This window comes from Theobroma cacao, chromosome 3 (genome assembly GCF_053813885.1).
Source record: "Theobroma cacao isolate CCN51 chromosome 3, ASM5381388v1, whole genome shotgun sequence".
Taxonomy (NCBI): domain Eukaryota; kingdom Viridiplantae; phylum Streptophyta; class Magnoliopsida; order Malvales; family Malvaceae; genus Theobroma; species Theobroma cacao.
Window position 1 is genome coordinate 41,922,637 of NC_142641.1, and position 26,364 is coordinate 41,949,000.

At 35.6% G+C, this 26,364-nt stretch overlaps 5 protein-coding genes across 8 annotated transcripts; 2 read left to right on the forward strand and 3 right to left on the reverse strand.

The window, feature by feature from the left end:
- The first annotated feature begins 1,468 nt into the window (after positions 1-1,468).
- On the forward strand, positions 1,469-4,894 carry LOC18606058 (uncharacterized). Its single transcript, XM_018116853.2, has 2 exons — positions 1,469-1,976; positions 4,349-4,894. Exons 1-2 carry the CDS (start codon positions 1,725-1,727, stop codon positions 4,589-4,591), a joined length of 495 nt encoding a protein of 164 aa, XP_017972342.2. The 5' UTR covers positions 1,469-1,724; the 3' UTR covers positions 4,592-4,894.
- A 159-nt stretch (positions 4,895-5,053) lies between these two features.
- LOC18606060 (late embryogenesis abundant protein 18-like) lies at positions 5,054-5,748 on the reverse strand. Its single transcript, XM_018117220.2, has 2 exons — positions 5,569-5,748; positions 5,054-5,459 (listed from the first exon to the last, which is right to left on the reverse strand). Exons 1-2 carry the CDS (start codon positions 5,653-5,655, stop codon positions 5,163-5,165), a joined length of 384 nt encoding a protein of 127 aa, XP_017972709.2. The 5' UTR covers positions 5,656-5,748; the 3' UTR covers positions 5,054-5,162.
- An 847-nt stretch (positions 5,749-6,595) lies between these two features.
- On the forward strand, positions 6,596-10,048 carry FDC2 (2Fe-2S ferredoxin-like superfamily protein). 2 transcript variants are annotated; one of them, XM_088804992.1, is made up of 6 exons: positions 6,596-6,892; positions 7,094-7,157; positions 7,362-7,450; positions 8,757-8,825; positions 9,528-9,572; positions 9,799-10,048. In XM_088804992.1, the coding sequence occupies exons 1-6, from the start codon at positions 6,638-6,640 to the stop codon at positions 9,802-9,804; spliced, it is 528 nt and encodes a 175-aa protein (XP_088661118.1). In that variant the 5' UTR covers positions 6,596-6,637; the 3' UTR covers positions 9,805-10,048. The 2 variants fall into 2 exon arrangements, with proteins under 2 accessions (XP_088661118.1, XP_007039531.2); XM_007039469.3 differs by having other exon boundaries at positions 6,597-6,892; positions 9,794-10,048.
- Positions 10,049-13,413: 3,365 nt separating this feature from the next.
- LOL1 (lsd one like 1) lies at positions 13,414-16,375 on the reverse strand. Of its 2 annotated transcripts, none has more exons than XM_007039471.3 (6): positions 16,218-16,375; positions 15,730-15,878; positions 15,030-15,143; positions 14,739-14,852; positions 14,476-14,585; positions 13,414-13,706 (listed from the first exon to the last, which is right to left on the reverse strand). In XM_007039471.3, exons 2-6 carry the CDS (start codon positions 15,788-15,790, stop codon positions 13,668-13,670), a joined length of 438 nt encoding a protein of 145 aa, XP_007039533.1. In that variant the 5' UTR covers positions 15,791-15,878; positions 16,218-16,375; the 3' UTR covers positions 13,414-13,667. The 2 variants fall into 2 exon arrangements, with proteins under 2 accessions (XP_007039533.1, XP_007039534.1); XM_007039472.3 differs by lacking the exon at positions 16,218-16,375 and adding an exon at positions 16,003-16,134.
- Positions 16,376-22,311: 5,936 nt separating this feature from the next.
- On the reverse strand, positions 22,312-26,328 carry EYA (eyes absent-like protein). 2 transcript variants are annotated; one of them, XM_088805058.1, is made up of 6 exons: positions 26,239-26,328; positions 25,773-25,952; positions 25,493-25,660; positions 24,658-24,751; positions 23,419-23,613; positions 22,312-22,840 (listed from the first exon to the last, which is right to left on the reverse strand). In XM_088805058.1, exons 2-6 carry the CDS (start codon positions 25,926-25,928, stop codon positions 22,581-22,583), a joined length of 873 nt encoding a protein of 290 aa, XP_088661184.1. In that variant the 5' UTR covers positions 25,929-25,952; positions 26,239-26,328; the 3' UTR covers positions 22,312-22,580. The 2 variants fall into 2 exon arrangements, with proteins under 2 accessions (XP_088661184.1, XP_017973639.2); XM_018118150.2 differs by having other exon boundaries at positions 25,773-25,963.
- Positions 26,329-26,364: the final 36 nt, after the last annotated feature.

A 26,364-nucleotide genomic window follows, 5' to 3' on the forward strand; every position in this document is an offset into this window, starting at 1 on the left:
AGAAAATCGTAGACCGATTTAAGGTTCTTTTCGGTGGGCTTAAAATTAATTTAAGCTTTCATCGATTAGAATCGAGTCAATAGGTGGCCAATCGCACCTAGTAAAAAGATTGGTGGCGACTCCTAGTTTAATTTTTTAGTAAGTTTTTTCACGTTCGCGCCTGGCAGTCGGGTTCTCGGACCCGCATGTTACGACAGTTATCTTTCAAACCAGATACACCATACTAGGCTCCATCAGCTTCAAGGGTTTGTACTATAGCGTTAACATATGAGGTGTTGCGAGAAGATTATCCAAATTACATAGGACAACAAAGCATAAAATGGGCTATTGCGTGGAAGTGAGATGGTCCTCAACGAATACGCACCTTTCTAGTGCAATGTCTTCATGGAAAGTTATTGACTAATTTAGAGCGTAGGAGAAGGAACATGTCATCTTTGACTACTTGTGCGTTATGCTCAGTATCAGATGAATCGGTATTACACCTCTTAAGAGATTACCCACACTCAAAAGAGGTATGGTTGAAATTGGGGTCACGAATGGGCTATGGGAACTTCTTTGATTTATTTTTGTCAGATTGACTGTTAACTAATCTAAAAAATTATAATATTTGTGTTGATGGTATTCCTTGGGCTATTTTATTTGGTTTTACTTGCTAGTATATTTGGAAGTGGAGGAATGTAAAAGTTTTTGACGGAAAGTTGATACCCATGGATAGGAAGTTATTGATGATAAAGGCTTAGGTGCTGCATCATATCATGTTGTCCAAATTCTCTGTACACATAGTAGGCTGAATGGATATAAAAGAGAAATGCTAGTTGGATGGCAAAACCCTCCACAAGGGTGGGTGGCAATAAACACGGATGGTGCATTACGTTGTAATACAAACAAGGCTGCTGCAGATGGTGTTTTACGGAACTACAACGGATGTTGGTTAGGTGGCTCTGCTGCAAAATTGGGGAAATGTTCTTCCTATAGGGCCGAGTTATGGGGAGTCCTACATAGCCTTCGTATAGCAAAAGAGAAAGGATTTCATAGGATATGGCTACAGGTGGATAATAAAATCGTGGTTCAGGCAATTACCTCTAGTGCATTGTATCCATGTGCGAATTCTGATTTACTAAACGCTATTCATGGACTGTTGCAACTTGACTGGGAGATAAAAATTTCTCATATTTATCGAGAACGAAATATGGTAGTTGATGGTATGGCTAACATTGGTTTTAATTTAGATAGTAACTTTATTCTGTTTGATGTACCACCTCCAGAAATCAGTTCAAGGATGTTCAATGATGTATTGGGAGTTTGTTTCTCAAGAATGGTTAGAAATTAATAAAAATTTCCTTTCAAAAAAATAAACTTATTTAATTATTTTTAAATAATTTAAAAATTTATTTAAAAATTATGTCAATTCTTATCTACCATTGATTATTCATTTATCAAAGAAATTTTATCACTTCGTTAAGCTACAAAATGTGAAATTTATGGTGTTGTTAAGTCATGTTTCTCCGCTAGTATTCTTTGCATTGCTTTTCTTCTCGGATGCTTGAGCTTCCTTTCCACTAGAACAAGACCGAAATTAAACATTTCTCTCTCTCTCCATCTTTCGCTTCTTTCTTCTCAACACTTCCAAAACTGTAGATTTCATTTTCCTGAAACATCGATTTACTTAGCTTATTTTCGCTTAGTTCATCGAAATATCGGTCGAGTAGAATTGATCTTTGATTATGCGATTCTTTAGAAGAATAGCGGGGCTTCTGGGGTTTGTCAGAGACGATGGGCACGAAGTGAAAGACCCAGAGAACGACCATCACAACAGCAATAACAACAACAATAATCAACCGCCCAGCAACCGTCCCGTTTTCCAAGAAACTGGCCTTCCACGAAGGGGATTCAGCGTCCCTGTTCAGGTCGCCGTCGATCGTCCCCAGCCTGGCCCTCTGCTCCTCCCCTGCACTTCCGGTGACGGCGGCGTCCAGGTCCATCTCAGATTCTTTCATTTTCTTTATTGGTGTTTTTCTTTCTAAGATGTGGGTTTTTGATGTATTGTTTTAATGGTAAATGTAGTTACGAGTTGACTTCTGGGTAATAAAATTAGGAAGCTTTAAGGTGATTTTATGCATAAGCGATTAATTATTGCTAATCCTTTTTAGCATGGTTAAAGAAGAAAGCAATTTCCGAACTAATTAGTTTGGAATTAAGACAAGATAGCGCGAATAACTAAACATATGTAAGAAAGAAGTGACTTTGAATTGTTTAATTTGGTTTAAAAGAGCTTGAGGTTTGCTAGGCTTTAAAGATTTACTATAATCATTTTGCTTAGTAAATTGGGTATCCGGAATCTTTGATGTCTTTGAATATGGGACCGATGTTTTAGAGGGCATTATCAGGCAAGATCATGTTCTTCCTGTACAATTACAATAATGTGCTGAATTTGAAGTGGCCTACATACATGTGTTTTTGCCATTGCTTCCTTTCCGCTAATGCTGCTCCTGTTAGATTCGTTGTCTTTATGTGATGAACAAAATGCTATCACTGCTTAATCTTAAAACCTAAATCATGTTTTAGTTACATTGTGTAAACCCCACTTTCTTCTAATGGGCTGGTCTGAAGTCCATTGATGTTACTGCCTTGAATAGAAAACGTCTGCTTCTGTTGGTTAAAATTTCCACTGCAGGTCTTACAAGTGGTCTATAAAATTTTGAGCTCCCTGATAGTTTTCTGCACTAGTTCCTTTGTCCATTTCCGGTGTTATGTGTGTTATGTGTATATTATTTCTATTTTCAAGTCAATTTTGTAAAGATGCCAGAACTTTTGTTAAAGATGCTTATTATAGTATTTGTAAGTTTGTAGAAGTCATTCATCGAGGATGATGGACATGCTATTTTGTTTTTTCCTATTGTCTTTATTGACTGATAATGTCATCAGAAAGTTTATCAAAGTTAATGATTGTATATGATGTTATCTGCAATCTGTAGCATGGACTTGCTACTGGAACGTTTAGTTAAATCTACTGTCAATGAAATCAAGTGACATGCATGATTGCTGTTGTAAATTATGATGGAATTGAGTTTTAACTGTTAATATAAAGTAAGCAGCAAGAATAATAGTCCTTCTAGGAGGCTATTCTGAGTCAATTATCAAAATTCCTTCACATTATTATTTCTGATGTTCATGGAAAATATGCAATGAGGAAAAGAATGCTAGGATAGGTTAGATCCAGAGGTAGTTGATGCTCATTTCAGGAAGCTGCATTCCAACGCATGGTTAAATTTAGGTTTAATTTATGTATTGCATGTAAATCATTACTTCTGTTTAACTTACGTTTCTACTATCAATCATTTAATTTTATCCTTTTCTTCCTTCTTTTTTTCAGTTAATAAACACATGGAGGAAAAGATCTACGCTTTCTCTTCTTTTTTTGAACTGTGCTTAATCTTTCTCCCTCAAATTCCTGTCCTAACATCAGTGGTAGTGGTTCCACCAAATATTACTGAAGCCTGTTTGTTATATGTCTTAATTTCCTGAAGTTTTAAAATCTTTTTGTTATCAAGACTGGAAAAGTCTTTTATCTTGAGGTGACTGAATCTACCAAGGCAAAGAAGTCAGTTGCTTTAGTTTTTCTGGAACAGCCTCCCTCCCTATCTCTCTCTCTCTCTCTGTTTGGGAATGAAACTTTGATGGCTGATCTCCACATCTGTTTTTGTTTTGAGAAGATATAGTGCTATGCATGGACAAGTCTGAAAGCATCCAAGCGCATGTCAACTCATTTATTCTTATTAAGATTAGTCCTTTTGCTCCAGCACTTGTTAGATTTATGAAAAATAAAGGTGTCAGATTATTGGTATTTAGTTTCATTTTATGATTGGACTTTGTTGCTTCTGATTGTTTTTTTCTAACTCTTTCACTTTTATGAGTAATCTTCTTATCAAGAAAAAGATATATTATGTACAATTAGTAGTAGTGTTACAAAACTAACACTACCAGTTTGGAAAACAGAAGCAATTGACAATAGATATGATATCTTAGTCATTCAAACTATAATTTACTGGGCATGACAATACTTTCGTATTTAGATTTACCATTGTTCTCTTTGTCAAATAAATGTCCATGTGGAAGATGCAGTAGCCATTATTGGCATCTTGGTGTTTTACACCAGCTGGTAGTTGTATCTCCTACTGTTGGTTTCATTCATTGGCATGTTCTGAGTTCTCAGCATACATTCACCAGTAATCATTTTCTTTCCCCTCTTTTGGTTGTCTCAACCTGCTATGCTACTTCTTTTACATCATGTATCTTCATCAAGCCTGCTTCAAGTAGCTAACACTTCTGTATTGACTTTTCAATTCAGGGTCTGAAATGGTATGCAAAGCGTCTTAGGATAGATGAAGATGGAGATGTAGCAGATGAGTTCCTTGACGAAGTCTTGCCAGAAACATCAAGCGCAGCTAGTGCAGAAAATGAGCAGAAGCCATTCCCAAAGTTCAAAGTGAAGTACACTACGAGACCAGCTAAGGTGAAGACCCAGGTCTTGTCCCATGATGGGAAAATCCAGCAGTGCGTGGAGTACCAAGGAAGTCTGCAGTGGGTATGATTGTTGGTATATTTCATTTGTTTGGTCTAATATAGCGAAAAAGCGTGTTACCAATTTAATTCTTTTGAATAGATTTAGATTTTCTCTTTCTTTCTTCTAACTTCTGTATTAATGGTAATAAACCTGCATTCACTGTAACAGTATGATGTACAAAAAGGTTTTTTTTTTTTTTTTTGTTGTGGTTTCTAAGAGGATTTTGGTTCAGAATTTTCAGATTTGGCTGTTCCATCAATGAAGTCATTCTGTGTAAGTGGTATGTTGAATGATCGTATTATAGATTTTCTCATGTTTGCCTTTCTTGCATCTTTGATGTTCCTTTAAGTTGGTTGATTAGAGGATTTGTAGAGATTGTCAAATTGTCTGTTTGTCTCTGCATGGATGCAGTTACTCTTGGGTTATAGGCAAAATGATAAGATAAAGAGAGTGGTTTGAATTACTATTTCAGCATGGACAAGAACAAGCTTAAAGAAAAAACACACATTCTTATAACTACAAACCAAACTAAAAGGAGTAAAGCACACAAGTGACAAAACACTCCGTTTTGTGTGTAAGCTGTCCCATAACAACCTTATTAACCCATCTTATGGCCATGAGGTGGGGGATGCCCTACAAGAGGATAGGTAGGAACATTAGTTCCACCCACTGGAGCTGCACTTCCGACAGTCTGGTGTCCATGAGTGCCTGAGACTGGTCGTGCATGGTCGTAGCCATAGCCATGGAGATATTGCGGTTGTTTAGACCTCAATCTCTCCTTCGCGTGTCTGACCTTATCCTGTTGCAGCTCCATCTTTGCTCGAGCTTCCTTGGCTTTCTTACTCTCAGTAGCCAACCTCTTTTCTTCTGCTGTCCTAGCCGCAGCTTTCTCCATCTGCTACATTCACCCTTATACTTGTAAACCCATTTTCTTCAACTCCAATATGTATACAATCAAAAGAAGCAAAAAGAAACTTGAAAGGAAGAAAGAAAGAAAGAAGTACATCCTCTTCAACTTTAGCTTTGCCGATGTTCATGTGTTCCTTGGCGCTACTGGCCATGTTGCTAATCTTCTCCTTCACTGACTGCATCTTTCTCAGCTGCTAAACTGTGTAATGATTCCAAAGCAGTCCTCTGTTTTCCTTCACCGATTACAATAGGAACAAAAAGATCAGCATCAACCTTCTATAGTTTTATTACATCAATTTTTCTTTTAATAAAATATGTTATTAATTCCCGAAATTCCGGGGATCATAATTCCCGAAATTACATCAACCACGTTTAATGCAATAGCCACACGTCATCCATGCAACGCAGATCATGTCCTGAATTTGCTGTCACGTTGGACAATCTATCGAGTCACTTACGCACGGTCCTTCTCTTTTTGATAAATTATAATAAAAAAAGTAAATAAATAATAACACACCGCTTTCACATCGCCCTTGCTCTCGTTAATTTTAGAACTAATATTCAACTTAAAAATAATCATGATAATTATAAATATTTTTATTATATTTAAAATTTTCAGATATTTTTATAAGCATTTTATCATCACTTTAAATTTTTTAATATAAACCACGAATCTATCAAATGAGATAAATCATAAAAAATTCTCAAAAAATTGATAAAAATAAAAAATATTATTTTATTTTATATTTTTTATTATCAAAATTATTTTTTTATTTTTTAACTAAAATAATTGGATACGCAAAAGAAAAAATATTTCCAATAATCTGAGTCTTTAAGTTCAAAAGCGAAAATGAAACTAAATACCTTCTTCTTATTAAAAAATCCATCAATAAACGAAATTAGCTTTTTATCAATGACCTTTTATTGGTGGTTTCTTCCTTTTTGTCTATATAAAATTTGTTTATAGGAAATAAAAACAAGTGCAACTGTTTCGCGTACCAAAATATAAAAAAAAAAATGGGCTTTTTAAAATCAAATCGGACGGTGAAAAGTTCAGTTCTACAAAACATTGCGTACAAAGAGGAGTACGATATAAAACCTCTTGCCCCTTATTGTTTTATCTCCTCATGACCAGCAACTGATTAGATTCTAAAACCGGTATCAATGGACCTTGTGGTTCCCTGCAATTCCTGCACTCCACTTTACCGGCAACCGCCTCTTCACCGGCGACTCTCTTCTCCAAAACGCTGCAGTTTTCCCTTCAATTCCTTCAAATGCCGACGCAGAACAACGTCAGAGCTCCAGACGCCGGTGAGCATTACCAGCCCAGACGGTAACCTTTCTCCTTCAATTCCCACTCATAAAGTCACTGTCCACGACAGAAAACAAGGTGTCGTTCACGAATTTCTAGTTCCAGAGGTACGACTTCCTCTCTGTTTGTTTCCCGATTAAATGCAGAAGTTTGACCTATTTTCTGGTTAGAACAATTAATTGTCAATTTTTTAAAAAGTTTTTCGGACACACATTTTTATTTATTATGCTTACAGTTGATGCTTTAGCTAGCAAACTTGTTAAATGATTGATTAGACTAATTTAGGGCATATTTGATTGCAAGTGCAGGACCAATACATATTACATACGGCTGAATCCCAAAACATTACGCTTCCATTCGCTTGCAGGCACGGTATTGTTCTTTAAAATTTGCAGAAGTTATGTTTTGAAATGTCGCGAACATGTCACATTTATTGACGATTTGAGTTTGTGGACATCATTAAGATACTGCAATGGAGTTTATTAATTGGACATTAAGGCTATTTTGATTCTTTTGAATGGTAATCTTTTCTTATTGGATGGGATAGGTTTTGATGAATAGCTCCTTACATGGCAGGTTGCTGTACTAGCTGTGCCGTACGCGTAAAGTCTGGACAAATAAGACAGCCTGAAGCTCTTGGGATATCTACTGAATTGAAAGCAAAGGCATGGATCCATCTGCTCGTTTTGCTTATTATTTGGCATTTGAGTTTCGACTCAAACATTAAGCTCCTATCTCATTGTGTTCTCATCATCTAGTTATCATTTTGACCATAGTATAGGTTTCTATATGAAGTCAGAGTAACTTTAAGAATTCTAGTCATTTAACAAATAGGATACGAATAAGATAAATAAATAAATGTTGTATAAATGCACTAGGAATGAGAGCATAAATGGAAGAAGATTCATAAGACAGGTTTGATTGTGACTGTCATGTAGTCCTTGTTTCAGTTAAATTAATCAAATTATGAGTATCCTTACCTATTTTGGAAGACATGTAAACTTCTTCGAATTGATGTTGTTAAATTTTTGTTGAAAATTTCTGGATGTTATAACTGAATGGATACTAGCATATAAATGTTCAGTTGAAGCTTTAATCTTCCTAGTTAGATGTTGAGGTATTTGATCCCTCTTAACAAAAGTTATTTATGTCCTGGTTAACACGTTTCACTTTAGTTTCTTATTCATCTTGCTTTTTTTTTTTTCAATTAAATTACTGCTGGAATACTGATTAGGCAATTATTATAAAATACAAAACAATAATATGATCCTTGATATGACCATTACAATTTATCAAGATGCTGACCAAAGCAAACCAATACAAAATTCAATTAGTGTCCACAGTCATTTGAGGCGCACTAGGTCTGAAAGGACTCCCTTGCAACCCTTTTACTCATTGGATTCACAGACAGCAATTTCTTATTCATCTTGCTAACGAACAATTATGAGTCATAAATGTATCAAATAAAGAAAAAACATCATTACCCTTACCAATATACATTATCTTAACTGCATGTCCATAAATGTATTGTTCTACCTCATCTAAAACTTCATTCATGATCATTCTATTACCTTACACTATGTTTAATAGGATGGAAAAAAGGTGAGGACAAAAAAAGATGAAGGAGAGGAAGGGTAGTTGTTTTTCCTTCTTTGTATTTCATATAAAGGATGGAAAATAGAGGGAAAGAAAGATACTAAGGTAAAATTGCAAATAAAATGATTATCTTCAGTAGAAAGAATGTTTTCCTCCCGATTTCGAAGGATTAGATTTTGAGGGAAGGGAAAGGTGAAAATCCATCCATTTCCCTTCCACCCTCCAATTTCCCTTCTACCAAATGAAGGAAGAGAAGGGAAGAAACACTATTTTCCTTCCACTACCTTTCCTCCTTTTTACCTCCTATCAAACATAGTGTTAATGTTCGCAGTGAATTGGAAATTGATTCTCTTTTTTTCTTATACTTAAATGCAGGGATATGCACTTCTATGTGTTGGTTTTCCTTCGTCTGATCTTGAAGTGGAAACACAGGATGAGGATGAGGTAATGTGAAAAATGGCAACAATCCATTACAAATAATAACTGCTCTTTGGATTTTTTTTTTTTAAAAGTGATTTTTATTGATCTCCTCACCAATTTGCCATTTTGAGTCTTAAGCTTGACTGCAAAAGACTCTTCATGGCGTAAGGGAGTTGGTGAGGTTGAGGACTTTGTACATTTTCCAACATTTGTCTGCTACTCAAGAGTAGTGGTAGCATTACAAGAACCAAAGAAACTATCTAAACTACATAAAACAGAGCATTTTGCTCAATAAAAGGAAAAAGCAGCCTATACAGAAGCATCGCTGCCATAAAACAGAACCCAAAGATAACAAGAAGAAACAACCCAAGAAGCCATCAAGAAGGCAGAAAGCACCAAAGAACCCATGCAGGAAAATCAGGCCGCAAGCAGAGAAGCCAGCAAATGAAAAAGCGAAACTCCATTTGACAACTAAACCAGAGATGATCAACGAAAAAAGACGATGCTGATTGCTGCATAGGCACTAAGCAGTGCTTGTAACTATTACTGCTTTATGCAGTTTATTAATGAAATCCATATTTTGGCTGAGCCAAAAAAAAAAGGAAAGTGCCTTGAATGTTAATTGTGGCATTTGAATGCATCTCCATCTGCATTTATCTGATTTTTAAAAAACAGAAAGCAGTGCTAACTATATGGGTCAAAATCTGAAATTACTGGCATGTGCAGGTGTATTGGCTTCAATTTGGACGATATTTTGCTCGAGGACCAATTGTAAGCTCTGAGCACTAGAACTTTTTGTTACACAGTAATATGCAACTCGTAGTAGTAAAGGAAAAGGATATTGTTAAAATTGAAAATTTGAGAAGTTTATGCCATAGAGAAAATAGAAATGAGCTGATGCACAGTTATTTTTCTCTTTCAGGATGTTTTAATATTTAAAACTGTTTAGCTTTTGAAGTTATCTTAGAAGTGTATGTTTTGAACTTTGGCAGGACAGGGATGACTATGCATTGGAGCTAGCCATGGGTGATGAATAAGCCACTTAGATTTTCTAAGCGGAAGTGAGCATAACCATGTAAAGCCTGCTGCGGATTCTGTAGTTTCCCATTTTATAGAACTGTGATCATGCTCAGTTACATAAATTAACTTTTTCAATGTTTACTTCACCGTGCGAATCCAGCATTTTCAGCAGTTCTGTTGCCATACTTCAGTTCCAGTTAATTATATCTCTGTTTTATTCCATACAAGATTATTATCTGCATATATGGGTGTTTCTACACATGCACATACCCATTGAAATGATTCTTGGTCGAATCGTGACCTGGCCAGCATCTTCCGAGCAAGCTTCAGCATGAGTAAATAGAAGGGGTGATGAAACTTTTCTGGATAAGCAAGGAGTGAGATAATGCCAGAATGTCCAAATGCATGCTGAAGTTGTTGAATTGAAGAGACTCCACTCACGAGACTCCGATGGAACACAAGGAAGGTAAACCCTCCATTTTCTCTTCGGAAGCAGCCCCATTGTAAGGTTAATCTTTTGATATCAAGGATTGAATCGCCATATATTAGGAAAATTGCTTAATAAAAATCCCTGAATCGCAAATTCCACCCACAAAGCACATATTCTCTACAACTGTAACTTTCCAGAAGCAGAGGAAAACAATCCTGTACCGAGGAATAGAGGTTTTGAAACAAAGGTTTAGACATTTTGGGGTTTCCAACTGCTTCGTTGGACTCATATCTTCGATTACAAATTGATAGTGTCATGCTATAGAGTTAGCCTGACATGATCTGGCTTAGTCGGGAGCAGAGATTGACTGTTACATAGAGTAAAATCCAGTCTCGACTATCCTCTTATTCGGAGATGATGAGTCATGTTATGGTGGAGTACTATCGCTGCTTCAAAGTTTGTTGTCCTAGAGTTCGTACCTTGTTCTACTTTGCCCCACCCAGCTGCCACCACAAAGCTTGAAGGCCCTTCGTATATATGCTACTTTAGTCTGCAAATCACTTACTCGTGCATGCATTTTCTGTAAGTATGAATCTCATCTTAAAAGTTAAATCTCTCTTTTGAGTTGGTCTGTGACTGTGATGTTATTGTTAGAACACAGATGGCGAAAAGATACAAAGAACAATGCAATGATTCCAAGTGCATTTTAACCTTAAACCTCAAAAATCTAAAAATAAATCTAATTTACAATTTAATTAAATGTACGTGTCAAGTGTCAAGTGGCAAGTGTCAAGTGTCTTTATAATATATTATCTTAAATCTTAAAAAATAAAAATAAATATAAAAGCACATGCCCCATTTAGATCAGCTTGGCAAAACATGTGAGAGGACTAAAATTCAAACGAAAGGAGGTTAGTGTGCTACCCTTATTATATATGGAAGGTTTTGCAGAAAAGATTTCTTCGATTATAACCTTATTCCTGAAGGTTTTCTATGCCTGGAACTGACTTTATTGCATGTAGCACACTCGACAGGCCACAGAGAGAGTTAAATTCATGTGTATGTTGGCTTTAGTTCCCGATCACTTTCTGGCTCCTTCTGTATATATTTGTCCATGTGCCCGAGGAGATAGAATTCATAAAGGACCACCTGAAATAGAAGTTTGCATTATGTGCTTTCTGACCATACTTCATTTGAGAGATTCATTTTGATTTTGGGCCAACGGCCAACTGATGGAACTCAACAGGAATGAGAGGGGTTGCCTCAAACGATAGGATGCGACGTCGGGTGAATTTGGATAGCGACCTTAGGTTGAGGATCCTATCCTTCTGTGCCAGAAACGGAACAGACCCAGACAGCGAGTGAAATGAACTACTGAAATGGAAAATGTTAACAGTACAAAAACAGTGACTTTCAGTTATTGTCAACAGGGCAACTTGTCTCAAGGCGTAACCGTTGTTTCACATCAAGCGTCAACCGGTGCAAACAGTTCACTTTCTGGTGAAGCTAACGCCAATTATCTGCTTACGAGAAGGAAAGTTTAGGTTATTAAGCCCTCGTTTTTGAGGCCCCACATAAGGAAATATAGGCTTATGTAGACCTCGCTGGCATTGGTCTCAAGGCATCATTTCTTGGGACCAAGTTACGGTCCGTAGACCCAAACTTTAGGTGCTTTGCTTCCTGCAGATAACATAAGCTTTGGCCACAGATGGTGTGGTCTCAACTTTATCAGTCAGAGAATATACCCCCTGGATATTATAGTTTGATGAATGACATCTGAAAATGACATCAGATTAGCACAAGAAACTTATGAGGGTGCTCAGAGAACTTACAAATTGGCATGGCAAAAGCAGCAAAATTCATTAAATCAGCAAATCTTTTTCAGATATATGTAATGTCTGCTAGAATTAAACAATGTTGCAAAGGAATTCAGCATAATCTCTCAAAATAAAGATTACCGGACAAGAAGAATTAAAGGAGTGTTGCAGTGTTCGGGTCCAGTAGATTGTATTTTGTGCTCACCGATAGTTTAAGGTCGACTAGGCAAGTCTAGACCATATGCTAGTACTATTTTTGATAGTCTGCGCTGGAAATCCGATTTTCATTAAAGGATCTAGTGTTTGATGTATAATATGACCAATCATCCTGATTAGAGGGCTGCAAAGAACAGATTAGAGACACTGATTTCGGCTTATCCTGCTTCTCCTAAGAATTCTTTCATCTTTAACTGTCACGGAAGTTGCTCAGAATCTAGATTTTTTCGTATAACCTCTGAAAAACCAACATTTTTCTTGTAAACTTCTCTCTAAAGGCAAACACGTACATACTTGGTAGTTTAGAATAGCTTGCACAATTCTCTCTTAGCAGCAAATTTTTTCCTGTTTCTTCTAGATGAATGGAATTTCAATTATTCAGGAAACGAATAATTTATTGGATATAGAAGAGGTCCACCTGGCTACTCATTTATGGAGGACTGTCATTACTTTATTGAAAAGATCTGTTTGTTGTGGGTCGGAGGACTACACGTGGACAATGCCAGGAGGAAGGGGGTGTTGAATCCTTGATCCTGAGACTGTTGGATGGGTAACAACCTAGTCCATGCTGAGTTAAACATGGTTGAAACTTGAAAGAATCCAGGATTTAAGCAGTTGAGATAAAACTTAGTATTGGTTTGATAACAATGAGTCTGATTCTGGTTTCATCTCACAATTTTAACATTCAAATAATGGGGTTCTGATACTTCCTTTCCTATGAGTTAATCAGGCTGAATCAAACAATTTCTGAAAAATTCCTCAGCTTGTTCTTCTCTTTTTAACCTTTCGAAAAGTTTTTCCAGATCATAACCGGGTAAATCTGTCTTTTTCATCTAGAGATTCTTTATGAACTGGATAGTCTGAACTCTGAAGAGGTTATTAGTTGATGTCATCACACATCATCTACCATGTAATCAACTAGATTCCCTAGAAATCTGCACCTCAACATTTGCTACGAAAAATCTATTTGGTCCCCTATGTAAGTTTCTTGGGTCAACATATATGGTATCATGAAAAACTCTGAAACAATGGTTTGAACTTAGACTATTGACAATTAGGAAGCAGAAAAAAGTATCAGAAATTAACTTTGCGCCGTGTATTTAATGCCACTCATACTCATAAAGCAAAGTAGCAGAAAACCAAGTTTATCTTATCGGAAGATAACAGAAAGTCTTTCTGATGGAAACACTTATCATACATCCAACCAGCCGCCAAAACTGCTTATTCATAAATAGGTCACGCAAGGAAAAATAACTCTATACATTTGAGGAGGGGATTTCCTCTATTTTGCTGAGAGATGCAACCGTGGCCGAGGACATTGTAATGTTGGAAAACCGAAGTTGTAGCTTCTAAGTAATCAACTTGGGTGTGAAAATAAAATCTTTAGCTGTTGAACTTCTGTTCAGTGGCACTGGCTGAGGCCTGCATCATTCATTAGAACAACATTGAACAACATTGCAAAGCGGATGAAAACAAAAATAGTGACAAGACCATCTCTTCAGAGGAAGGAAACAGTTTCTGCAATGTGCATAAGACACTGAAACATGGGTTGCCAACTAGCTAAAACTATTGCAGTGCAGCTGATGTTCCAATTGTTTTTTAAGTTTCCCAGTGGCTCTCTTCTAGGTGTTCTTAGTGACCTACATAATGGCTGTATATCCACTTTTAAAATTGATTAAAAAGGACATACTACGAATTAGCTCTGCATAATCATCAAGTTGAGAACAGGCCAAAGGGTAAGAAAAACAAGATTTATGACTTTTCTTGAGAAAGTTACATGAAGAAATCAGAGGTACAGATTTTTTGAGCGGTTGATGTGTTAGAGAATATTTAGGGAATAGAAAAAAGAATGTACACGCACACAAATCAGACCAACCAACACACTTCTTAATCTTATAGGAGCTATCTTATCTGCTTCCTTGTACTTCATTTACTGCTGCATTGGTTTCACTGTGCAGCATATTTATGAAATTAGAGCAAGAACTTGCAAGCAAAGTTTTTTATTGCACTTGGCTTTCATTTTTATTTTTCCATTCATTTTTCACAGTGACGGAATCCTACTTAGGTTTGCAGAGAGAACAAAATTGAACTCGGTATTCTCTAAATTTGTACATGGAGGCTTCTAAGAAGTGGATGAATCCTAAGGTTATTAAACAGTTACTGTGTGAGAGAAAAAATATATTGTACTTACCCCAACTGATGTCACAAAATTGCAAACTGCACATTTTACAGATCGTGCTCCATACTGGTACATTAGTAGCATCCTGCAGTTCCCACAATTTACATGTGCCACCTGATTTGCTGTCAGAAGTGAAGGAACATTTGAAGCTTAGACCGAAAAATAGTAACTTAATTTACGAGGTTTTCAATCTTAATTATGGTTGAGAAAAGCATTGTTGAAGTTATGAAACATCATAAGTTTATTAAGTTAAAAAGGAACCACAACATGCATACCTTCCAATGCCAGATTGACGGTGTGACAGCATGAACATTGAACACTTGTGGCCCCCCGGATGTACATTAATAAGGTATGGCAGCCTCCACAAACCAACTGGGCCATTTCTGTGCCTGTTTAGAGTTTTGACTTACAATTTAGGCATAGCCCTTCCCCAGTTTTTTTCATTTAACAGAGATAGAAACAAACTTAAAACAGGCGGGAGATTCAGACGATGTGATGTTTCAGGGTTACATGATAAGATTAAAAAGTTATGAAATAAATAGTACTATAAATAGCAGATGATGTACCAGGAGGCGGCACGGCTGTTACTGCATTGCAAACAGCACAGCACACAGAGGTTGCTCCAACCGGATAGAGTAATAGGTTTCTACATCCAGAACACACAAGCTGGCTCTGAGCACCTGATGACATAGATTTTGGTCACTAGATCAGTGAAAATAGAAAGATAGAACCACAATAACTTTTTCCGGTGCAGAAAGATAGATTCACAGCATATCCTGTCTTTGACCAGTTTGTTAACGAGGCCAAGCCTGTTAGAATCCAACCTAGAGTTTGAAACTAAACTTCTAATGTTGGTAGTTACGTCCCTAACCAGCTGTGTCTTAATGCAATAGCCATGTCCTTGCAACACAAACATCAGAAAAAGAAAAGGGAGAAGAGGGTAAAGAAAAATGAAGCAGACACTATGAACTCGTATTTGTTCTAGATTTGTTATTCCTAATTTTTATCAAAAAAAGTATATACTGCTTGGATCCATTTTTCCTTTGTCTTTTCCTGTATGTAGTTACAGTGAGACTTAACTCTTCTCTGAAGGATAGGAAGGATAATGAAAGAAAATACATAATCTGACTGCATTTGTACTATCTCTTGGCTGTTGCAGCTGACCAAAGTTTCTTAAGAAGGCCCTTCCCTTTGTCTCAGCAACTAAACAGTAAATAGGATTCACATTTTTCAAGATAAATCTGTCTGCAGAACAGAAAAAGATACCATTGGCAGGAGGAGTGTATGGCGCTGGAGGTGTCGGGTATGGAGCAAGAGGAACTGGCATTGTAAAATCAGACAGAGGTCAACTTTCCTTTCCTGGCTCCTAATACTTCACTACCTCAAAAACAGAGAGCACCGATGTCTCTCCCATTCTTACCATGTCGACAAAAAGAAAACAAAATAACAACACTTAGAAACAGCATAAATATAGCAACTTTGATGAATTCAGAAAGTGCTAAGAGTGCAAAACAGAAGGGACTATAATTAAAATCATACCAGTTAACCGTTAGAGAGAAGGGAAATGATGGGGAAGGGAGTGTAAAAGAGATGCATAACAAACAAGATACCTAATTCCCAACTTGGAAACCTTTTTATAGAATTATACAAGATGGTGTAAATGGATATATGCAAAAATAAAAATAAAAAAAAGAGAGAGAGGAAGCTTGAGGACACTTAATAAACAATGAAAATGAAGTGGAGCAAACACATACCTGTTCAGTTTGCAGTCTGCAGATGAAGTGGAGAGAGAGAGAGAGAGAGAGGATTAAGTTTAGAACGGACAAAGATAGAGAAAAAGTTGTTAATAAAAAAGATTTATCTTTTTTACTATGTTCCTTATCAGGTTCATCTTCGGGAGCAAATGTCAACTGAAAGCTTTCATTTTCACCTTATCAAAAGAGAGAAAAAAAAAAGTTCATTTTCTTATCTTGGTGAAATTAAGAAGCTGGTGTAAAAGGAGATCTTTATTGTTTTCCTTCTGAGTTCAGTTTGGTGAAAAAATACTATTGCAGTATGAACTTTCACTTTGTCCTTATCTTACTCATTTTAATCCCACATGTACATGTACGGGTCGTAGTAATTGATTGGCTTGGTCATGGTCATTGGCGGTTTGCTTAACGCCCTTTGCTCTTGGTGGCATATCAAGATCAACTTTGGGGCAGAAACTCTGCGCCCCACATCCTCTGTCGCTGTCGCTTTGCTTTGCTTTGCTTTTTTTAGTGTAAAACATTGCATGCACGTGAGTGTTACAATCAGCCACGCGCTTCCTTTCCCATGGGAGAAATGGAGGGCTCACCAGCCAGCCACATCACACAGCAAAAGGCAATCAGGACCGTCTGTCAAATTAGTTTGATATTGGCAAAACCCGGAACCCTTTTGCTGGTGGTCCTGTTCCCGTTGCATTATGATGGCCGAGCCTTGGAGACTGACTGTGACTGTGACAGGACCGTGGGATTTGGTGGGTGTGCATCTTCTATCTTCAGGCAATTATTTCCCTCTCCAGACGTTGGCTGGTTTTTTGGCGGATTCATCTATTTGTGGACCTATGATCAAAGCCTAAACCAGATATCAGAACCATCTTCTAAATCTCTGCGATACGCTTTTTTGTTAGCTTTGTACATGGATACAGTTTGATATACCCTAAAGTCAAATCAGCATCATCATCATCATCAAAAACAGACATGACAAAAAGAAAAAAGAATAGCACAAGTCATGAACACGGGGCAATACAATTTCTAACCTCTCAGCCATGTGTATAGGAAACAGAAAGCCACAATCCTACTGATACATCATCCTCTGGGTGTTTAGGAAGTTAAGGCTACACTTGGGGTCTACTCTCTACTGTCTACATCTTTAATTATTTTGGTCCTACATTGCATTTGCATCTCCTGTTAGTGTTTTGGAGGGCCATTAGACCATGTGCAGGCTACTCTTAAACCAACTTCCACAAGCTTATTTTTGCTGGATGTCCACTTACTATAACTTTTAAGGGTGTGGTTTAAAGCCTGACTCATCATCTAAGCCACCTCAACTACTCAACTACTCTTTAGCTGTAAGTTCATTTTCTCCTCTTTTGTAGACCCCATAATGTTTACATGCTACTAATAGAAATCGAAATCTAGGGTAGATCCTTTTTGTTCAACGTACGGCTTGAGATTAGCTGATTTTGATAATATTTTTAAGAATTCTTGACTGCAGGTACAGAATTATGATATTTCAATTTGTATGTCCCGTAATTGTAATTATTAAGATTAGTTTAAAAGTTTAAATCTATTATTATTAATAATTTAAGTTTTTAAATATCTCATAATTTAATTTTAAAAATTATTAAATCAATAATATTTGAATTCGGATCATTATAAGAATGATGCATGAACAATCATTGTATTGAAGACAGAAAAACATTGAATAAATGAAAATTATATATATATATATATATATTTATGTGGCTAGGAAAATATACAAATAAAAAATTGTTGAAGACGACTAGAAGAGATCAGTCAGGGAGGGACAAAAAGAGTTAATTGTTGAAGAAGAGTCCATGAAGTATGGGCAGGAGTTTTGCAAGAACTTGATGACACCCAGAGACTGCAGAGAACCATACCAGGTCCGTAGATAAGCATGCAAACAAGAAGGGGACCGCTCTGTTTGTACTTTTGTTGGCTTTTCTCCGCATTCTAAACTGGATATTCTTGCCCCCCTTCTTTTCTTTTTTTTTTTTTCTATTCTAGAAAAGTCTATCAATAATTTAAAAGGGTTTTTAAAAAAACCCTTACAAATAAAATATTTTTAAAAATAGCTTTTTTATAATTTTAATTATTTTTTATTAAATTGAATAAAATTACTCTTAATGATGTTACACATCATGATTAAAAAAGTTATTATATATCATGTTAAAAAAAAAATATTATTGTTACATGCCATATACGAAAATATGTTACACGTCATGGTTAAAAATAATTATTACACGTCATACTAAAAAAAAAATTATTGTTATATATCATGTACAAAAATATGTTATACGTCATGGTTAAAAAAATTATTACACGTCATGTTGAAAAAAAAAATTTTACTGTTACATATTGCAGATAGTAGATTTTGGTTAATATTTATTCTCTAAAAAATTATTTTATCGCGTAACATTATACAAAGAATAATTAGAACAACAATTACAAGTAAAACACTACTTCACGTAAAATAATTAGAATAAGTGAAGCATTACTCTATGTGGAATAATTAATGCAATTAGAACAATTATTTCGTATAAAATAACAATTTCACACAAATGACAGTGAAAGTAATTCGGAATAGGTGGTAGGATTCATGAGTTACTTTCATATTGAGATGTTCCGGAGAGTTTGGCTTGGTGGCTTAGACATAAAGGTAGTTAAGAGGTTTTCTTCTTAACCTTTTTCTGAAGTGTAAATGTTTCACCCTCCTACCTTATTCTCGTATAGCTTTTCTCTTATACTTGTTCACGTACAACTTCTTCTCTTGTACCGTTCATATACAACTTCTTATTTTGTACCTATTCACGTACAGCTCTTCTTTATTAACTCCTGCTCAATAACAAGTCTTATTAAATATAATTACTTTAACAGTCAAATAATAAGTGCCTAACAGTTACTCAACATTAACTCTTAGTAACGGTTACGTAACATTAAAACTCTTTTTAATGATATTATTCATTACGTGTATTAAAACTTTTTCTTGTAACCGTTACTTTTGACAATATATATAGAGCCTTCACGATTCAAAAAATGAGATTTTTTCAGAAAGACCTAACTCTCACTCAAAGCTTCTATCTCTAGCCTATTCTTACTCAAAACTCCTATTGTCTTCTTCTTGTTGCGACATTTAGTACTTCAAGAACTATTCCAATATTCCTCTGTCACCTCTTGTACATCTCTTACTTGTTTGCAACGCTTCCTCTTCTTATCACAAAAACCTCATCTACACATGTTATGTATAAAAATATGTTATACGTCATGTTAAAAAAAATATATTGTTGTTATACGTCATGTATAAAAACATGTTACACACTATAGTTAAAAAAAGCTATTACACGCTATATTGAAAAAAAAAATATTATTGTTACACGTCATGTACAAAAATATGTTACATGTCATGTTCAAAAAAATTTTGTTATATTTTAATGTCTAAAACGTTGTTGTTATCTACGAATCAAAACTTCGAATCATTTCAACTCTCTTTATTTTTTATTTTTATAATTTGGCATCGATTAAAGTGTTTCTAACATATTTTCATAAATCAAAACACAAAATTTTTTATCTGAAACACCTATTTCGATTAAAAATTTTAAAAATTATCTTTAAAACTCTATGTTTATAAATTTCAAAATTTTGAATTTATTAGTATCTAAGTACCGAATTGATCCAATTAAAAACTATTTCAAACATCTGTGATCATTATATTGTTTTAGTTTCATCAAAAATACTTAAAAATCAAATTCTTCAAATAACCACTTATTTCAAGCACATCAAAGTCATCGTTTCGCATCTTGAAAGTATGGGAGAAAGAGATTGGGAGCATAATAAACGAATGCTGAAAAGAAAAATCGATAAAATTAGAGAGAGTTGAATAATGAGAGAAAAAAAAATCAAAAGTACAGATGAAAAGAAATTGTTATGAATGATTTAATTTTTTAAAAATAATTTCAAGAGTATTTTTATTAAGTGATGATTAAATATAATTAAAAATAATTAAATTTATTTTCATAATTATTTTAAAATACCTTTACCAATCAATGAAGGTTATTCTTAACAGTTTCTTTTAATTTAAACTTTGAAATTAACTAGCCAGCCAGCCTATGACATTGGAAAAATATGGGAGACATTGGGTTTGTTTGGTTTGTGTCAAACCCAACTCTTAGACAATCAAGTGATCAATAAGTGTCAAAAAATGAAAAGGAGTAAATATTTCCAGGGGAAAGATATTTTTCATTAATGAAGAATAGTAACCGTGGGGGCAGCCGGAGGAGCACGAGGGTGACTTTGCGTAGGGAGGCCTCCCTACCGACAATGGACAGCTTAACAGCCTCTTAGGCTTCTGTCAAGGCAGCAAGGGTTTAGCACCATGCAAAAAGTTATTCCTGAGATTTGAAATTTCATTGCATGAATTTTGGTGTTTGTATCTCTTATCCAAGTGGGTGACTTGACTTTTTCACTGTGTCCAGTGTACAAGGCAATGCCGAGAGATAGATAATACGAACAGGGTAGTACCCTGGAGAACCCGCCTGGCTTTCTGAGAAAAACGTGATTGATGTGATGGCCGTAGCCCTGAATTCATACATCATACAATAATTTGGCAACCCTTTTTTTCTCTTTCTTCATTTTCTTTTCGTTCGATAGTACATGAAATTTTCACTTCAAAGTTGACAATGGTAACTTGAAAACTGTGCGTGGGGTTTGGTTTCATATCAGATTGAGATGACAAACTAAACTTCTCCTTTGTTGATCAGCTTTTTCCTGTACATATCCAATCATTGTCTGAACCAAAATGAGAATTTGTGGAGCCAAATGCATCTGCTAACGCATCAGCACTCAAGCCTCGTTAGAAATTTCTGCATGAATTATCTCAACCCATTGCCTTCCGGACAAGTTTCATTAAATGGCTTGAATTGAATCCTGAACAGCTTATCTCGTTGCCCTGAATGGATAAGCTGTCCTGATCATGATTAATCAACCTAATGATCATGCTAAACTGTTATAATTTCATATTTTCTTCCTTCTTGCCAATTTCCGTGCCCTTTTTTTTTTAACCGCAGGAGCCAATAGAAACTTCTGCGAGCGTCAGCAGGGCGTCACTTACACGACAAACAATTTCAATGAAGTTGTACAATTCTTATCTTCGAAAAATCATCGAGGAACTTTTGATTTGCTTGTGACGACAGGACAGGAAAGGTCTAGATCAAGGGGGGGGTTTGTAATAAATAATCAGACCCCGTTTCTTGGTTTAAGCAAATGGGTTTTGGCATCCAAATCAAAACTGTTCCGGATTAAGGACAAATCCCAATTTACGGCACTCATCTCAGCCACAGACCTTCCTGATGGATGAGATAAGGTCTGCACCCTATGGATGAAAACATGGAATGCTTTCTTGTTAGAGCCTTTCGCTCTTTTTTTTTTTTTTTTTTTTTTCTGACTGAAAACAACCATAAAACATGACATATAGAGGCAATACAAGTCTCTTTTAAAAGAGATAAAAATGTCTTTTTAGACAACAAACAGAAAATAAAGCCCCCTTTGTCCAAATTTATAGCCCCCATAACATCAGATGCTGATATTTCAACCCATGGCCTGGCCTAGCCTGTATCTCTAACTCCGTTCCAAGAGTTCAGCGATTCGATTTTCGACCACATTTCTGAGGATTTTTGCATGCAAGGAAGGAAGTTTTTTAATTTTTGGAAGAGTGCGGGGGAGGAGGGACATGCGACGGATGATATTAAACATTTGTCAAAGAATCAGAACAAAGTCCAATTTCAGACACCGACATCTGAATCTGGACTAGCATTAAAGAGAGGCTGTTATTAATATGACTGCTTGGAAATGGCATTTGACCTGTTTTCTTGAGGCAAAATGTGGGACCTCATATGCTCAAAATGCATTAAACTTCGACGCTGCAATATTGTCTCTGGCAAACACCGTTGATGGATTATATTGCAAGATAATAGCAATGCCATGTTTAAAGTCTGTCACACATTCCACCACCTCTATGATACCGTTAAGGTTAAATTTCCAAAATTATCAAGCAATCTGAATTGCCTGACTTTTCCAATGTAAACTGTACAAGTAAGCGCATTCTAAGAACTATTCCATATAAAAAAACAAAGGTCATTCTAGCACAAGGTCTAATGACATCATCCAGAAGAAATTTGCCAGATTAATGATCATTATACAAATAATATATGGCCTGCCAAGTGACTGAATGACTGGCCTAATACAAACAACACCATTATTGACACATGCGGCTTCCACATGATCAACTCTGATTTTATGTACAAATAGATATCCATCTCTTTGGCCAAAAATAGATATCAAGAAGTAAAGTATGGTCTACTCTTCATCGTTTTCAGAATCAGGATTTCCATACACAACAGAGAAATAGAAACCCACTGTTTTAAGTGTGAGGCCTGGAAACCTGTGAGAACTACTGGGCCGCAGGTCTATCTTGATAAAAGGCCACTTCATGGCTTGCGCAGCTTCACACTCTTCCCATCCATCTCCAATTGCACAAAAACGGAAATTTGGATTGTTAAAGCGTTCCTTGATCCACTCGAAACATTGCAGTTTCCCGACATCCCATGAGCTGTAAACTGAAGAAACAACTGATTTGTTAGTACCTCCTAGCTCGATTCTTTTCCTCTTTGCAATAAATGATGAGCTTACTAAAGAAATCAGATTAGAAGCAACATGGGATCGATACAGTCTATATGAAAGGGAACAGGAAGGATGGTCTGGCTGCTTGATTTATCTATATTTACTGCAATTGTGGCAGAAGTCCAAGATTCCAATTCCACATTAACATATAATAAGCTATTATACTCCTCGAATCATGCTAACAAAAGATATCTATGCTGTGAGATCAATTGAGGGTAAGAGAAAATACAGTTTTTTTTTTTTTTTAAAAAAAAAGGAAAAAGAAGTTTGTTAAATGTCAACAACACTACCCTTATGATTGTCTAGTTGATGACTTCAACATTAATAATTAATTATAATGACAATATTTATTATAAAGATACCACTTGCTATGTGGAAAGCATGCATAGGCAGGCAGAATGCAGTAATAATGCCAATTAAAGTAGAGGCTGATCCTAACAGTTTCAACACAGAGTATGAAAACATTATAGTTCACTTCAAGTGAATAGAAGGGAGATAAAATCAGATTACGCACCATTTTCGTATGATATCAAACTGTCAAGTCGAAAAAGTAAACATTTAACAAGGCTAGGTATCAATGACCCAGAAGTCACCAAAACATTTATGTGTCTGGATCCCGTCTCATTAGAGTTGACAATTCCACCAGAAGCAGGAAGACAAAAGGTAGCATCCTCATTTCCAGATATACACTGCTCCAAGATTTCCCGTGCTATATTTGGAAAATGAAAAAAATAAATACTAAGCAACGTAAGCGATGCAAAAGAAAATATGAGAACTTTAGCTCAAAATGCAAGTAAATTCTTATATTAGAGTGAAACCTTAAGCTTCAAATGCAGATCCAATGAGAAGGACAACTCTCAGCCATGCATGACTCTTAAGAGGTAACCTCTTATTTGGTGAGTTTTGAGCCCAACCAAGAATGCCCTAAAAATCGAAAATGGCAAATAACTAAACACCTAAGGAAGGCATACCTAAATTTTTCTGTTTCACATATCCCATCTAAATTGCATCTTTTTTCAAAATGCTCAAGAAGATAGCCTACGAGATTGAGCTAACACCAGAAAAAGAATACCTACTGGTCAGATCAAACATTTAAAATGACCACATCTAATTGAAAAAAAAAAATTCAGTAAAGATGTCTAGGCTCAGGCATTCTTTAATTTATATTATCTCTACATAGACCTTGTGCTGATGATAAATAGGATTTATCTCTTACAAGATTGTAGTTTCTAGCACAAGGTTATATTCAGTCCAATTCAAAGGCAGGAAGGTTCCAGAAAGTTCAATGAATTTTATTTTTTTTGGTTTTTCACTAAATTAATTTTTTTTGCTAAAGAGGTCCTATGACTGTTTCTGAAATTACTATGCACAATGACATTATGCCATTTTTTCACTTTTTTTTTTCTCCAAGACATTGCAATATTTCTCAGGGAAAAAATGCCAATAACAGCAGCAACAATTTATTAAGCATGTTGGACACAACCCAAATAAAAATGTCAGCTTGTGTCAAGGACAAAAGATGATTCTAGTTTTCCTTCCATTATACGTTTTTTCTAAAGGCATAAAGTGAATCTATTCGAGTTTCATTAATTGTCATTAAATATTTCAATTTCCCTTTTTCATTTCAAAACTTTCTTGAAAACACCAAAATATGAGAAACAGTCCATGATCTGGATCGGCAATTAACCAAATGGCAGCTGGCAAAGAAAACAACAGAATGCCTCAGCAGACATATCATGGTCAGAGAATATACCTGAGGAAAGCCACCTATCTGTGTATTCATCAGTCATATTGTACAATGCATCCCAGAGATCCATCATCTCTTGGTCAAAAATATTGTGTAAACCCTGAAATGATAGAGAAAGGAGGACTCTCTCAAAAAATTAAACTTTTGTTTCTACATCTAAGATGCATTTTGCATTTTTCATTTTTACTTAGCCTTTGAGGAGAAACAAAAAAGAAATCACAATCAAGGGTGACCATTTAAAAACAAAGCTCTCTAAGGTAAGATACAAAGATGAAGTTTATACTGACGAATAAAGATAACAAGTTGTCTTTGTTTTTTTGTTTTTTTTTTTCTCAAATAATAAGTTGTCTATTCATTGCAGGAAAGTGGATGCGTTGGGAAAATAAGAGAGAATAGAGTGCCAGATTCCCACAATTTGAGCACAATTTTTCCTTTTATATAAATAATATATCTCAGATAAGGAACCAGCAGCTAATGGGTACCTCCATGAGCTTTCTTTTTGCCATTTATATACCTTCTTCATTAACCAATAAGTTATACAAGTTTAGCTCCATCCAATGTAAACCAAAAGCTGCAGATTAAGCCAATATTATATTTTCTATAACAGTTTACCTCTAAATTCCAACTAACTCAGCACAGTGGTACTTTTTTGTAGCTAAACACCTAACTCCATCCATAGGTTTGACAATAACTATGGCAAGGCAACTATAAACAGTGGGTGTTGGAGCATGCAATGCAAAATGCTGCAGATTTTGAATAAATGACAATGAGAAAACATGAAAACCACGCAACTAATTGGGCACACAATTTATATCACGCTTGAGAACATCAATTTCAAAACCTGTTTATACTTATTGGCTATAACTCGGTGTCTGTACGCTAGTTTCTTTTTGTTGAGATCATCATGTGGTGGGCCAAAACCATCTTGCTTAAAATCATAATCGGACAGATCCTGCCCATCATCATATTTGCTCAGGGCCTCGAGAAAAGGCTTATTGCAGTTTTCAATCTGCATCACGAAACACATTCAAGATAGAGATATAAGACTGTAAAACTTGGGATATCTAAGTGGAAAAGAATGTAACATTAAAGAGGGTAAATGAGCAGAAGAACCAGCGTACTTGCTCATAAAAGAAAAAATCATCAGAAATTTGAAGAATATGTTTCTCCCACATCTTTCCAATTTCAACACCCTTCTGAGCATCTTTTACACCGCTGAAGGCCTCGGCGTATGTCCCATTCAACAAAGACTTGAGAAGTATAAGGGTTTCATCCATGTCCCATACATAAACATTTGTTATCTGATTCATATCTAGTAATCAGAAACCAAACAAAAAAAAATTAAATTGCATTCACAATTCTGTCAGTCCATAGTAAGAAATAAACATAGAAACTCATTGAATAAGGTAAACTATATTGATTGTTTAAACGTAACATAACTCGATTTGCCTTCTTTTTTTTTTTATCATAACAGAAAAAGAAGAACAAGGTCAACGTCTCAAGGAAAATGGTAGCAGTGAAAATAAAAAAGACAGAAATGACCCAAAAATAGAAAAATTCAAAGGGTAAAGAGGATTTTCAGTTTACCTTCCTGGGTCAGTGAGTTCAATGGCAAAGATGAAGCAGAGAGAGTGTGTTGAGAGCTGCTGTGAAAAAATATTCCCGGTTCGAATAGATTTTCCCAGAATAAAACCGAAAAAGGGAAGAATAAAT

What these genes read in the sequence shown, in the direction of transcription:
- FDC2 (XM_007039469.3), top strand. Translation starts at nt 6,638, where the DNA reads ATGGACCTTGTGGTTCCCTGCAATTCCTGCACTCCACTTTACCGGCAA. An exon ending in TCCATTCGCTTGCAGGCACG is followed by an intron (nt 7,158 to 7,361) that starts GTATTGTTCTTT and finishes CTTACATGGCAG; the next exon opens with GTTGCTGTACTAGCTGTGCC. An exon ending in ATTTTGCTCGAGGACCAATT is followed by an intron (nt 9,573 to 9,793) that starts GTAAGCTCTGAG and finishes GAACTTTGGCAG; the next exon opens with GACAGGGATGACTATGCATT.
- LOC18606058 (XM_018116853.2), top strand. Translation starts at nt 1,725, where the DNA reads ATGCGATTCTTTAGAAGAATAGCGGGGCTTCTGGGGTTTGTCAGAGAC. An exon ending in CCGGTGACGGCGGCGTCCAG is followed by an intron (nt 1,977 to 4,348) that starts GTCCATCTCAGA and finishes TTTTCAATTCAG; the next exon opens with GGTCTGAAATGGTATGCAAA.
- LOL1 (XM_007039471.3), bottom strand. Translation starts at nt 15,790, where the DNA reads ATGCCAGTTCCTCTTGCTCCATACCCGACACCTCCAGCGCCATACACT. An exon ending in ATACACTCCTCCTGCCAATG is followed by an intron (nt 15,144 to 15,729) that starts GTATCTTTTTCT and finishes CTATGTCATCAG; the next exon opens with GTGCTCAGAGCCAGCTTGTG. An exon ending in CGTCAATCTGGCATTGGAAG is followed by an intron (nt 14,586 to 14,738) that starts GTATGCATGTTG and finishes CACTTCTGACAG; the next exon opens with CAAATCAGGTGGCACATGTA.
- LOC18606060 (XM_018117220.2), bottom strand. Translation starts at nt 5,655, where the DNA reads ATGCAGTCAGTGAAGGAGAAGATTAGCAACATGGCCAGTAGCGCCAAG. An exon ending in AAGCTAAAGTTGAAGAGGAT is followed by an intron (nt 5,460 to 5,568) that starts GTACTTCTTTCT and finishes TGAATGTAGCAG; the next exon opens with ATGGAGAAAGCTGCGGCTAG.
- EYA (XM_018118150.2), bottom strand. Translation starts at nt 25,961, where the DNA reads ATGAATCAGATAACAAATGTTTATGTATGGGACATGGATGAAACCCTT. An exon ending in ATTTTTTCTTTTATGAGCAA is followed by an intron (nt 25,661 to 25,772) that starts GTACGCTGGTTC and finishes TTCGTGATGCAG; the next exon opens with ATTGAAAACTGCAATAAGCC. An exon ending in AGATAGGTGGCTTTCCTCAG is followed by an intron (nt 23,614 to 24,657) that starts GTATATTCTCTG and finishes TTCCAAATATAG; the next exon opens with CACGGGAAATCTTGGAGCAG.